Source organism: Rhinolophus sinicus, linkage group LG09, assembly GCF_036562045.2.
Source record: "Rhinolophus sinicus isolate RSC01 linkage group LG09, ASM3656204v1, whole genome shotgun sequence".
Classification (NCBI taxonomy): domain Eukaryota; kingdom Metazoa; phylum Chordata; class Mammalia; order Chiroptera; family Rhinolophidae; genus Rhinolophus; species Rhinolophus sinicus.
The window spans coordinates 32,382,935-32,396,731 of NC_133758.1; the positions used below are offsets into that span (position 1 = coordinate 32,382,935).

General features: G+C 33.8%; 1 protein-coding gene across 1 annotated transcript in view; it reads left to right on the forward strand.

Moving 5' to 3' along the window:
• Positions 1-13,797, forward strand: part of CCDC178 (coiled-coil domain containing 178) — a 327,539-nt gene that overhangs the window by 35,940 nt on the left and 277,802 nt on the right. Inside the window, exons 8-9 of the mRNA XM_074339729.1 lie at positions 37-257; positions 9,947-10,089. Of these exons, the coding sequence (XP_074195830.1) occupies positions 37-257; positions 9,947-10,089 (364 nt within the window). The remainder of the gene's footprint in view (positions 1-36; positions 258-9,946; positions 10,090-13,797) is intronic.

Sequence of the window (13,797 nt, forward strand, 5' to 3'; positions counted from 1 at the left end):
AAATCAGATTTTCTTGTCTTATGATTGTATATCTAGAACATGAGGCCTACTTGAGAGATATTATAGAATTACGATGGCATCTTGAAGACAAAGTTCATCAACTTAAATATTTTGAGGAACAAAAGGCAAAATTGGACGAAGCTAATGCAAAGGTTCAGGCAGACATTGACTACATGAACGAACATTGTCCTCTACTAAATTCAAAGTTGATCCAGGAACTTGAAGCTCAGAAGGAATATTATATAAAAAAAAATGAGGTAAATAAGTAAATGAATGGATATGCATTTTATAGATTGTTAGTTACACAAAGATATTTCAACTATAAGAAATTAATGTATCTTTAAAGGTTTTATGTTCATTGAAAATTGACCTATTTATTTCCCAAAGGAATTATTACACTATACACAATACAGTTGATTGGTATTCATTTGAACTGTGTTGTCTTCCCTTACTTTTGTACTCAGGGGTATTAATAATAATATTTAGTCAACATACTAATAAAATATTGGAGATTTAAAACAATGTAATTTTTGAAGTTGTAAATTGACTGAGGGAGAATGCAAGTAGAATATATTTTTAATGATTAATTAACATGTAACTGTCCTATTTGTGGGATTGTATTATAGAAAACTGAATTATTTACACCTTCCACTAAATGAACAATTTTTACTTTGTATTATATTTGCTTTTGATAATTTTAAAGTGGATAAGTCAAATATCTCCTGTATTCCCCTCAACAGTTCTGTTTTCCTTCCTTATTCTCCAAAGACAACCTTACTATGAAATTGTTTCTAGACAAAATTTGTATATTTTTATACATATATATGTATTTATGCACAGTACATAGTATTTTTTAATTCAGATAGTATCAAACATGGAACTTTCTGCAAATTATTTTTTAATCTGATGTTGTTTTAGAGATCAAGCTACTGTTGATACATATAGATTTAGTTCATTCATTTTACTTGCCATGCTTCATCAAGTAGATATTTCACAATTTATTATTTAACATTTTCTCTTGTTATGATTATCTGGGATGTCTCTAATATTTGGCAACAAAAAATGCTGATTTTACTATAAACAATAAGGTGCCATGATCATGTTTCTCTCTATGTGCCTGTGAATTTTTCTTGTATATATATCTAGTGGGGTATTTATTGGACATTGGTTATACACATTTTCAAATTTATTAGATAAATTCAAGTTGCTCTTCAGAGTATCTCTAACAATTTATATTATTTGAGTATTAACACTGCTGGAGACTCCCTACTTCCTCACTGTGGACAAGAATTCTACTATTATCTTTCTGGCTTATATAGTTGGATGGAAATGTGTCAAGCTAAAAGTCATTTCCCAATTTCCCTTTTCTTATGGTATTTCTAATGAGACGTAGGTAGGGATTATTGAATGTTTTTGTTGTTGTTGTTGTTTGTTTGTTTTTTAGGAAAGTTCTTTGAAATGGACTGACTCAGTCAGAAGTAGCACCCTTTTGCACTTAGCCACTTTCTAAACTTCCAGTAACCTAGGTATGATAGCTGCAGATCTGACTTCCACTTTATAGCACAAAATAATCTTGAGAATGGAAGCCAGTATTCAGGATGTCATACCAATTAGGCAAGAAAAATAAGTGAAAAACATGCAAATTGGAAAGGAAGAGGTAATATTATCTCTATTTGAGAGAACATGACTTATATAGAGAAAATCCTAAGAATTCACAAAACAAAATGTTAGAACTAATAAACAAATTTAGCCAAGTTGCAGGACACAAGCTCAATGCGCAAAACTCAGTTGTATTTTATGCACTAGCAGTGAACAATTCAAAACTGAAATTAAGAAAACAATTCCATTTACAGTAACATTAAAGAGAATAAAATACTTAGTAATAAATTTAATCAAGAAAGTGCAAGACTTACACACCGAAATCTATAGTGTTTTGCTGAAAAAATAAGACCTAAATAAATGGAAAGACATCCCATGTTCATGGATTAGAAGACTAATATTGTTAAGATGTCAATAGTGCCCAGAGCTATCTCCAGATTCACTGCAATTTCTATCAAGAATCTTAAAGATTATTTTTGCAGAAATGGAAAAGCCTATCCTAACTTTCATATGGAATTGCAAGGGATCTCAAAACAATCTTGAAAAAGAAGACAATTTCCATGCTCATAGATTTGAAGAATTAATATTGTTAAAATTGTCCATACTACCCAAACAATCTACAGATTTAATGCAATCTCTTTCAAAATTCCAGTAGCATTTTTCATAGAAATAGAACAAAAACTTCTAAAATTTGTATGGAACCACAAAACACCTTTAATAGCCAAAGAATTCTTGAGAAAGAAAAAACAAAGCCGGAGGCATTATATTCCCTGATTTCAAACTATGTTACAAAGCTATAGTAATCAAAAGAGTATGGTATTTGGCATAAAAACAGACACATAGATCGATGAAGCAGACTAGAGAGCCCAGAAATAAACCCACACATATAGCGTTAATTAATTTACCACAAAGAAATCAAGAGTATACAATGGGGAAAGGACAGTCTCTTCAATAAATGGTGCTCGGAACATTGGGCAGCCACATGTAAAAGAATGAATCCAGACCACTGTCTTACACCATACACAAAAATTAACTCAAAATGGATGAAAGACTTGAATGTAAGACCTGAAATAATAAAACTAAAAGAAAACATAGGCAATAAGCTCCTTGACAACAGTCTGGGTGATGATTTTTAGGACTTGACACCCAAAGGAAAAGCACAAAATCCCCCCACGTCCCTCTCCCCAAAAAATCAAGTGGAACCATTTAAAGCTAAAAAACTTCTGCAGAGATAAGGAAACCATTAACAAAATGAATAGGCAACCTACTGAATGGGAGATAATATTTGTAAATCATATATCTGATAAAGGGTTAATATTCAAAATATATAAAGAACTCTTACAACTCAATAGCAAAAACAAAGAAACAAAAAACAAAACAACAAAAAACACAACATCCAATTAAAAAATGAACAGATATGAGTAGACATTTTCCCAAAGAAGACATACTGATGGCCTAACAGGTACATGAGAAGATGCTCAACATCACTAATCATCAAGAAAAAGAAATCAGAACACAGTGAGATGCCACTTCACACCTATTAGAATGGCTATCATCAAAAATACAAGAAATAACAAGTATTGGTGAGGATGTGGAGAAAAACCTTTGTGAACTGTTTGTGGAAGTGTTAATTATACAGTCACTATGGAAAATAGTATGGAGTTTCCTCAAAAAAATTAAAAGTATAACAACCATATAATCCAGCAATTCCTGGGTATTTATCTGAAGAAAACGAAAATACTAACTCTAAAATATATGTCCAGCCCCATGTTTATTGAAGCAGTATTTGCAGGAATAGGAAGGAAATAATTTACAGGAATAAGATAAGGAAATAATCTCTGTCCATCGACAGATAAATGGATAAAGAAAATATATATAGATATAGATACTATTCAGCCATAAAAAAAAACCCAAAATCTTGTCATTTGCAACAACATGGATGGACCTTGAAGACATTATGCTAAGCAAAATAAGTCAGAGAAAGACAAATATTGTGTGAGCTCACTTATATGTGCAATCAGTAAAATAAGTAAACAAGTTTGTAGATATAGAGAACAGATTGGTGGTTGCCAGAGGGTGGTGGAAGGTAGGCAAAAATGGGTGAAGTGAGTATAAAGTAAAAACTTCCATTTATAAAACAAGTCATGGGTATTTAATGTGCAGCATGACGACTACCGTCAATACTATGTTGCATATTTGAAAGTTGCTGAGAGAATAATCTTAAAAGTTTTCATCCTAAGAAAAAAGATTTTGAAGTATATATGGTGACAGATGTTAAATAGACTTCCTGTGTTGATCATTTCACAATATATACAAATATCAAATCATTATGTTGTACACCTGAAACTAGTGTTGTATGTCAAAATACCTTAACTTAAAAAAATTAAAACTTCTGTGCATCAAAGAACACTATTAAAAAAGTAATAAGACAAAACTATAGAATGAGGGAAAATATTGCAAATTACATATTTCAAAAGGGTGTAATACCTACAATATGTAAAGAACTCTTACAATTCAAAACCAAAAGATAAACATCTCAATTAAATATGGGCAAAGGACTTGAATAGACATGTCTTCAAAAGGCATACAAATGGGCAGATACCACCTGAAAAGATGGATGCTCCACATCATTAGTCGTTAGGGAAATGCACACCAAAACCGTGAGGCGATACCACTCACACCCACCAGGAGGGGATTAAAAATGAAATGGAAAATAGTTAAGTCTTGGTGAATATATTGAAAAATTGTATTTTTCTGGTGTGAATATAAAATGGTACAGCAACTGTGGAAAAGAGTTTGCTGTTTCCTCAAATTACCATACTCCTTAGCAATTCTACTCTAAGGTACATACCCAAAAGAATTGAAAACTTATACAAAAGAAAAAAAGCTTGTATATAAATGTTAAAAGCAGCACCATTCATTTCTGTATTTCAAATGTTTTATTTGTAAGTCACTAGAATATGTAATCAAGGCATCAAGGCTTTATTTTTAGACATATAAGAGTATAAACCGTTTAATCTCTCATGTCAGACAAGCATTTTTCACCCTATAATCTATAATCATCTATGTGGTTCAGAATTGTTCATCCATGGTACTATACAAAGAACAAATAAAAATAACTTTATGATTATCTGTATTACTTAAATCTTTCTCGTTTTCCTTTTTTGACCCCAGTTATTGTATGTGATTCAAATTATGGCTTTTATAGTCTCCTATTTTTATAATTCCAAAATAATCTAATTTATGTTATATATATTTTGCCAAACAGCATATATATATATATATATATATATATATATATATATATATTTTTTTTTTTTTTTTCCCCCAGTTACACTTGACATACAATATTACATTAATTTCAGGTGTGGAACATAGTGATTAGACATTTATATAACTTGCGAAGTTATACCCCCAATAAATCTAGTCCCCATCTGGCACCATACATAGTTATTACAATGATGTTTAGATATTATGCTATATTTTACATCCCTATGACTATGTTGTAACCAATTTGTACTTAATCCTTTCCCCTTTTTCATCCATTCCCCAAACCCCCTCTCAGCTCCAACCATGCATACAGGTATTCTCTGTATCTATGAGTTTGTTTCTTTGTTTCTTTTGTTCTTCAGATTCCACATGTAAGTGAAATCATTTTCCTGACTTACTCCACTCAGCACAATACCCTCTGGTTCAATCCATGTTGTTGAAGACATGTTGCAGATGGCAAGATTTCATTCTTTTTTATGGAGTAGTGATATTCCATTGTATATATGTAGCATTTATGTAGCATTTCTTTATCCATTCATCGATGGACACCCAGGTTGCCTTCATATCTCTATTGTAATTATGCTGCAACAAATACTATATGGATGCACATGTCCCTTCAAAGTAGTGTTTTTGGGTTTCTTCAGCTAAATACCGAGAGGTGGGATTACTTGAGCATCATATGTAAGAGTCTTGTTATCTTATCCATTCAGCCCTCCTAGGTCTTTTTTTTTGGGGGGGAGGGGAACAGGACTTTATTGGGGAACAGTGTGTACTTCTAGGACTTTTTTTTTTCCAAGTCAAGTTGTTTTTTCCATCTTAGTTGTGGAGGGTGCCATTCAGCTTCAAGTTGTTGTCCTTTCAGTCTTAGTTGTGGAGGGCGCAGCTCAGCTCCAGGTTCAGTTGCCGTTGCTAGTTGCAGGGGGTGCAGCCCACCATCCCTTGTGGGAGTCAAACCGGCAACCTTGTGGTTGAGAGCCCACTGGCCCATGTGGGAATCGAACCAGCAGTCTTTGGAGTTAGGAGCATGGAGCTCCAACCGCCTGAGCCACCGGGCCGGCCCCTCCCTATGTCTTTTGATTGGAGCATTTTAAGCCATTTACGTTGAAATATTTGTTATTGCCATTTTATTATTCATAATTTTGATTGAGTTTTTTTTTTTTTTTCCCCTCTTAAAAAGTCCCTCTAAGGTTCCTTGTAATACTGGTTTGGTGGTGATGAACTCCTTTAGCTTTTTCTTGTCTGGGAAGCTCTTTATCTGTCATTTGATTCTAAATGATAGCCTTGCTGGGTAGAGTAATCTTAGTTGTAGGTCCTTGCTTTTCATAACCTAGAGTATTTCATGCCAGTCCCTTCTGGCTTGCAAAGTTCCTGTTGAGAAATCTGCTGACTATCTTAGGGAGCTCCCTTGTAGGTAACTAACTGCTTTTCTCTTGCTGCTTTTAAGATTCTCTCTTTGTCTTTAACCTTTGGCATTTTAATGATGATGTGTCTTGGTGTGGGCCTGTTTGGGTTTATCTTGTTTAGGACTCTGTGCTTTCTGGCCTTTTATGTCTATTTCCTTCACCAGGTTAGGGAAGTTTTCCATCATTATTGGGTACCTTCTGGTACCCCAATGATGAGAATGTTAGTACACTTGATGTTGTCCCAGAGTCTCCTTAAACTCTGCTCATTTTTTTGGATTCTTTATTCTTTTTGCTGTTCTGATTGGGTGTTTTCTGCTACCTTATTTTCTAAATCACTGATTTGATCCTTTGCTTTTATCTAAACTACTATTGATTCTCTCTAATGTATTATTTCAGTTATTGTATTCTTCATTTCTGACTGGTTCTTTTTTATGTTTTCATTATCCATTTTTATGTTTCCTATCTCTTTGTTGAAGTTATTCCTGAGATTATTGAGCATCCTTATAGCCAGTGTTTTGAATTCTGCATCTGATAGATTACTTGTCTCCAGTTTGTTTAGTTCTTTTTCTGGAGCTTTCTTTTGTTCTTTTGTTTTGGACATATTTCTATTTCGCCCCATTTTGGCTGCCTCTTTGTGTTTCTTTCTTTGTATTAGGTAGGGCTGCTATGTCTCCTGCTTTTAGTAGGGTGGCCTTATGTAGGTGTTCTGTGGAGCCCAGTGGCACAGTCTCCTTGGTTGCCAGAGCCAGGTCCACCGGGTATGTCCCTTTGTGGGTTGTGTGTGCCCTCATGTTGTAGTTGAGTCTTGGTTTCTGTTTGCATGTGAATGAGAGGGATTGACCCTCAGGCTGATTGGTTGTGAGGACTGGCCTTGACTACAATGGAGGAGTTGTGGTGCAGGAGGTGACCCTATGCAGCAGGATTCACTTTAACAGGTCTCTGGTGCCTGCCTGTCCTTTGGGTGTGCTGTCCTTAGAGGCAGCTGGGTGGTGCTCAAGCTCAGTTTGAAGCTGGCCACTGGGCATGCTGGCCTTGTGGCATCCTGGGATGGGTCCTGCCACAAGCCAAGTTCAGCCTCTACCTGTGCCCTTCCCAGGGCTACCTGGAATGAGTTACAAAGCGTTTTGCAAATGGCCACCACTTGTACAGGGCTTGGAGGTACCATGAGAGGCCAAGCCATGAACTGAGCGTGGCTGCTGTTAATACCAGGTGTGAGCTGCTCAGCCAGAGGTATGGGGCATGCTGAGGGTACATGCTGCTTATTTGGGTTTTTTGAACGTTTGAAAAATTTTTGGACAGTCTGCAACATGAGCCAAGACAGGCTATTTGTATGGAAAAGCCACTAGAAGCGGCTTGGGTGGGTCTGCAAATTTGGTGGGGTGGGGCCTCAAAAAAATCACTGGGGCAGATTAAAGGTATTAGCCAGGTTGATGGCAGCCACCTGCGTCAGCATACCAGGAGGGAGGAGGGCTCAACAAAGAAACCATGGATTCTGTCAGCACTTTTCTCTGGGAGAAAGCTGCTCCTCCAGCCCTCTCTCTGAGGCCAGACAATACTGTTCTCCCCATATGTCCCTGACAGCTTTCAAGCTGCTGCTCCAGTACTGGCGCTCAAAGCAAGTGAGTCTGTCAGTAAGTCATGCACTGCCCCTTTACAACGAATCTCTGGGACTCTAGCCGCCTTCTCCCTCATGCATCCACAATCTGTGCTGATTTTCACAGCCAGAAGTTGTAGGGACTTCTCTTTCCGATACTGGAACCCTGGGCTGGGGAGCCTTGTGTGGGGCTGGGACCCTTCGCTCCTCCGCGTGGACCTCCACAGCAGAGATATCCTGCCCAATTTTAACTGCCACCCATGGGTGTGGGACTAGCCTATTCCCTGTCTCCACCCCTCCTACCAGTCTTGAGGCGGCTCCTTCTGTATATCCTTAGTTGTAGGATTTCTGTTCAGCTATTCTTCAGGCGATTTTTAATGAATGTTGTTGTTCTGTAGTTTAGTTGTAATTTTTATGTGGTTGTGAGAGGAGGTATGCGCAGCGTTTACCTACTCTGCCATCTTGGCGAGGAATCCACCATACAGCACTGTTCATAATAGCCAAAAGGTGAAAACAAACCAATGTCTATCAACTGACAAATGATTAATAAACAAAATGAGATATATCCATACCATGTAATATTATTCAGTCATAAAAAGAAATGAAGTACTGATGCATGTCACAGCATGGGTAAATTTTGAAGCATTATGCTAAATAAAGAAGCCACATACAAAAAAAATTACATATTGTATCATTTCACTTTTATGAAATATCTAGAATAGGTAAATCATAAAGTCAGAAAGCAGATTAGTAATTGCTACGTACTGGGGAATGTATAATGCAGTGTTTGATTTATATTGTAATATACCTTTGCTTTGTTTTGTTTTGCTCTGCTGTTTTGACTCAGTTCTGAAGCCCTGTCTAGAGGCCTGTTGAGGTAATCCAATTGCTTAAATAATGCAAGACCTCTAGCCAGTGTGCTTGAGCCTTAGTACCTAGCTACTTACAAATCAAGCTCAAAGGGCTCAATGTTTGTAGCCTTCAAATTCTTAAAGCAGCTCAGCTTCGTAACATTCTAGAGCTACAGAAATGATATTATCCATATCAAGCCAAGTGAGTATCCGTATGAAAGGATATACCAGTCCCACATTGGTATACCAGAGCCAGCCCAAGAGCTTATCTTGGAGATGAATTTGACGTCCTGTGATGTCACCCAAGCCCTTGATACTGAAACCGCCGCCTCAGCAATGCCTACTGGCTGCCTATCTGAAGGTGCTGACAAATTGACATAGGATATTATTTATTGCTTTTCTTCCTTTGATATCAGGAATTCTGTTATCTGAGCATTTTGTTTGCTTAGCCCATCATCCTGGTCTACTCCTCACTCTCTGCTAAAATGTATAAACCCTTAAAGAAAATCTTGTAGAGGTTACTATTATCTGTGCTACTCAAAAAATTAGTGAAATTTATTGCTTTTTTCAGAAGGCAACTGCCTCACATCAGTCCACCAATTGACCCCCTGAGGAAAGGATTGCTTGCTCCTTAGTGCCTTCTCCTACCCCCTCCCTCCAACTTTCCAACAGAACATTCAGACCTTTATTTCCAAGTATGACCACTACAACAACCCTTTCTCCTTAGTTTGATAGAGAAGGGAGAGATGGAGAAAGAAGGCAGAATGTTTATGATATTAGTTAATTAATAAAGACAATAAAAATGGATTATTTTGAGCTCTTAGATTAAGATTGTCATAGTCGTTCCCAAATGAGAAGATGACAGATTCTTTATTTATTTTCTTTTTTTGTATTTTCTAATTTTTCTACAATAGAGTATTTGAACAATAAAAACAATAAAAGGCAGCAGTATTTTTTGTGGGTGAAAAAAATTAAGATTTTATTTTGGTCATGTTAACTGAGATATTGAAGTTGTTTTCTTCAGTAACTTTTATACATCTCTAGTATTGATGCCTTTCAGGGTAAAGGAAACCCAAAATGCTACCGTGCTAAACAATAGACTAAAAATGGGAAGAAAATTGATGTAAAGAACTTTTTATCTAAATGAAAACTACTCTAAGTCCTTTCGCTGGTCTTTCTTTTGTCTGATTCTTTTAGCCATTAAGTACTAAACTGTTTTTCATTTCTAGGTAATGGAACTATGCAAACAAGTTCATAAAGAACTTCAAGAAGCTACAGAAGAGTGTGAAAATCTCAAATTGAAAATTAAGCAAATTAGAGAAGAAATGGAAAAAGATATTAATGATGATATAAAAATCATAGAAGCTTACAAGTAAGAAATTTTCACAAATCCTACTTATAGCATTTACCAGTAAGATATTAATTAAAAATGTAATTCATATTGCTGTATGAAATTTTATATGAAAAGAAAGGAAAGAATCTAATTTACCTATATTTTATCCTATCAAGTTTATATATAAATTAAAATATCATTGCATATGTAAATCTAGGTGTGTATGAATTCCTAAAGCACTCTTTTTCTGTGTCTAAAGTTCTTCATATATATTGCCATATTGCCTATGGATATGATATAACAATATATATCCTTACTATCTATGTGTAAAAGTGATTAAAAATTTTGTTTCTACCATGGGATATTATTTAAAATAATTATATAGCTTTGTATTAATTATAAACACAATATCTAATTATTTTAATTTCCATTTATTTGATTTCTAATAAAATAAAATATTTAAAATATATAAACTATACTATGCATGTTAATAATTGAAATGATTTTTATTTTATTTCTGATGTATTTGTGTTTTGTGATATTTGTCTAATTCCTCTTGTTGGCTATAAATTTTTTATGGTTTTATGTCACATAATAAAAATTTAATGTATTCAAAATGATCAGTGATTTAGTATAGAAAAACTCATATTCATATGGAGCTAGAATCATGTAAATATAAACAAAATGAACACAAAATTTAGTCACAAACCTGGGATCTAGATAACACCCACTATTCAGATGTTTATATTTCCTCACATCCTATATCTATTTTAACATGTGCTTAAACATTATGTATTATTTAATAAATAAATCACTTTTATAACTCATCTGATTTGTTGTATCTTCATTGTCATTCAGCTGCATATATTTTCTAATTTTCATGGTGATTTCTTCTTTGACCCATGGGATATTAAGAAATATATTTTCTAAAGTTCCATAATGAATTTATATTTTCTAATTATTATTCCTTGCCAGCCAAATTGTACTTTGGTAAGGGAAAATTACATAATTTTAACTCATTGGAAATTGTCTTAATTTTTTTTCTTTTTTTTTGAAAATATTCTTTGTGTACTTGGTACTTCACTTATTGAATGTATTGTTCTTTACTGTTTCATTAGGTCAAGTTTACTAATTATGGATATTGATCTTTGTATATTCTTACTAAATTTTATGTGTGGTTTTTGGACCAACATCAGAATTACCTGGGTGCTTGTTCAAAATGCAGAATCTGCGGCTCAATTCAGACCTATTGAATGAGAATCTGCACTTTCAAAAGATCTGAATGTGATATTTGAGAGGCACTATTCTATATGTATTTTACTGATTTTTACTACTTTTGTGTCAAATACCTAGGAAAGTGTAGCAAAATCTCCCACTATGATGCTGTCTACATCTTTTTTTTTTTTTTTTTTTTTGATCAGTTTTTGCTTCATATATTTTGAGGCTCTCTCAGATTCATACAAGTTTAAAGTTGTTTTATCTTCCTAGGAGATGATTAACCTTTTTCATCACTATGAACTGCCTTCTTTGATTCTTGGAATATTTTTTTACCTTAAACTCAATTGAGATATTAATATAACTTCACTAGCTTTCTTTTTTTATTTATCTGAGAAATATTTTTAGTTTGTGCAATTTCAATATTTTCGAGTCTTCGTGTTTTATTATACCTCTCTTGCAAACATCATGTAGATAGATTTTTAAAATCAGTTTGAAAACATTTTGAAATACATGTACATTCATAAATCACTAGTATATTTGGATTTAAACTACCATGTACTTTATTCTGTTTGTTCCATTTGTTTTATTTCTTTCCTTTCTATTGCCTTCTTTTACATTAGTTATTGTTACCATGCTTTGTTTTGTTTTTCTTCTAGTTTGGTGATTATAATTCTGTTCCTATTCTTTTAGTAGGAAATCCTATTAATTACCGCATGAAAATTTACATTGTCAGACTCTAATGACAGTTAACCTACTGGACAAGAGAGGGATTTATGGAAAATTTTACTGTAACTATTACATTAAATAGTTGTGGAATTAAATATTTGTTCTTGTTGTGAAATAATATATTTTCATAACCCATGAGAATATTGTTACAGTTTTAAACAATTAGATTTTTTTTTTTTTAGATTTACCCTAATAATATTTTTTTCTGTGTTCTTTTTGCCTTCATGTATCTGACTTTCCACCTGGAAGTACTTTTCACTTGGAGTAGATCTTCACAATACTCTTTAGTGAGGTTTTGCTGATGACAAATTTTCCTTAGTTTTTGTTTGAAAGATATTTTCTATTTTCATAAATTTCTTGATTCTGAATTAACTTTTAATATATTAAATTGAACATTCTGTAATATACTGAGTCTCATTTTTTCTCCTAAACATGTTGACCATTTGACTCAGTGCTATACAACTAATCTGTATTTTTCCTTTTGGCTGTTTTTAAGATCATCTTTTGGTTTTGAAAGTTTATTAATATTATTTCATTAAGATACTCTAGGTGTGGATCAATTTTTTTTTATTCTGTTGGGATTTGTTAGTCTTCTAGTTTTATTGAATCTATGTATTGTAATTTTCATTATCACTGGGCAACCGCATAGTGTTTTCAAACAATGCCTTGGTTCCACTTTCTCTCTATTCCTTCTTATAAGATTTAAATTAAACTTATATTAGTTTTTCTCATTGTATCATAATGCCTCTTGATGATTTTCTCATTATTTTCTTAGCCATTTAAATAATTCTCTTTTATTTTGGGCTTAATGTGAAGGCCGTAGGAAGCCTTGCAGACCTCCAACTACGACAAATGTAATTGACCAAAGGGCAGTGGTTAGTAGCTTCTGCCATGTTTTTCAATGCTCTCTGCTTCCTGACATTATGTCCCTTGTAAAATCACCTCCCCTTGCATGTGGGCTAGGTCCACTGAGTTGCTTCTGATGAACAGAGTAATAGAAAAGTAATAGAATGTCCCTTTTATGATTAGATTCTAAAAAACTATAACTTATATCTTGCTAGCGCTCTCTTTCTTGCCCTCTTGCTCATTGGCTGTGATGAATTAAGCTGCCGTACTTTGAGATGTTCCATGAAGAAGCCCACATAGCAAGGAAACAATCTAGGCCTCAGTCCAACAACCTCTGAGAATCAACCTGCTACCAACCAGGAGTGTGATAGGAGGAGTTCTAGTGCTTTACTTATTTTGGTCTACTTGATCTTTTTCTGACATAAATATTTAAAAATCGTGTGCTAGTCAACTCATTTTTATATTGCTGACAGTATTCACTTTATATATTTCTAGGCTATATTAAGTGCATATGGGTTCATAGTTTTTCTATCTTCATAGTGATATATATATATATATAAACACACACATATATATGTATATATTCATGTATAAGGACATGAGTTATTTTAATTCCTTTAATATTTCATGCCTCAAAGTATATTTTTGTTTGATATTGACATTCCAAAAGATTCCTCCTGATTAGAATTTCACTGGCAGTTCTTACTTTATTTCTTTAAAGTCTTTCCGATTTGTTTTATTTTAGGTTGATTTTTCAGGTCACATACAAAGGTCACATATAACTGATTTCTGTGTTTTTATATAAATCTGATCATTATTTTCTTAATAGATATATTTACTTAATTTTTATTTATTTATTATTATTATAGGGTTTGGCTCGCTTGCTGCTTATGTAGGAAAGCCTTAGCTGAGACAATGGGGAGATTTGACTATAGTATTCTGTTTCTCTAATGTGTT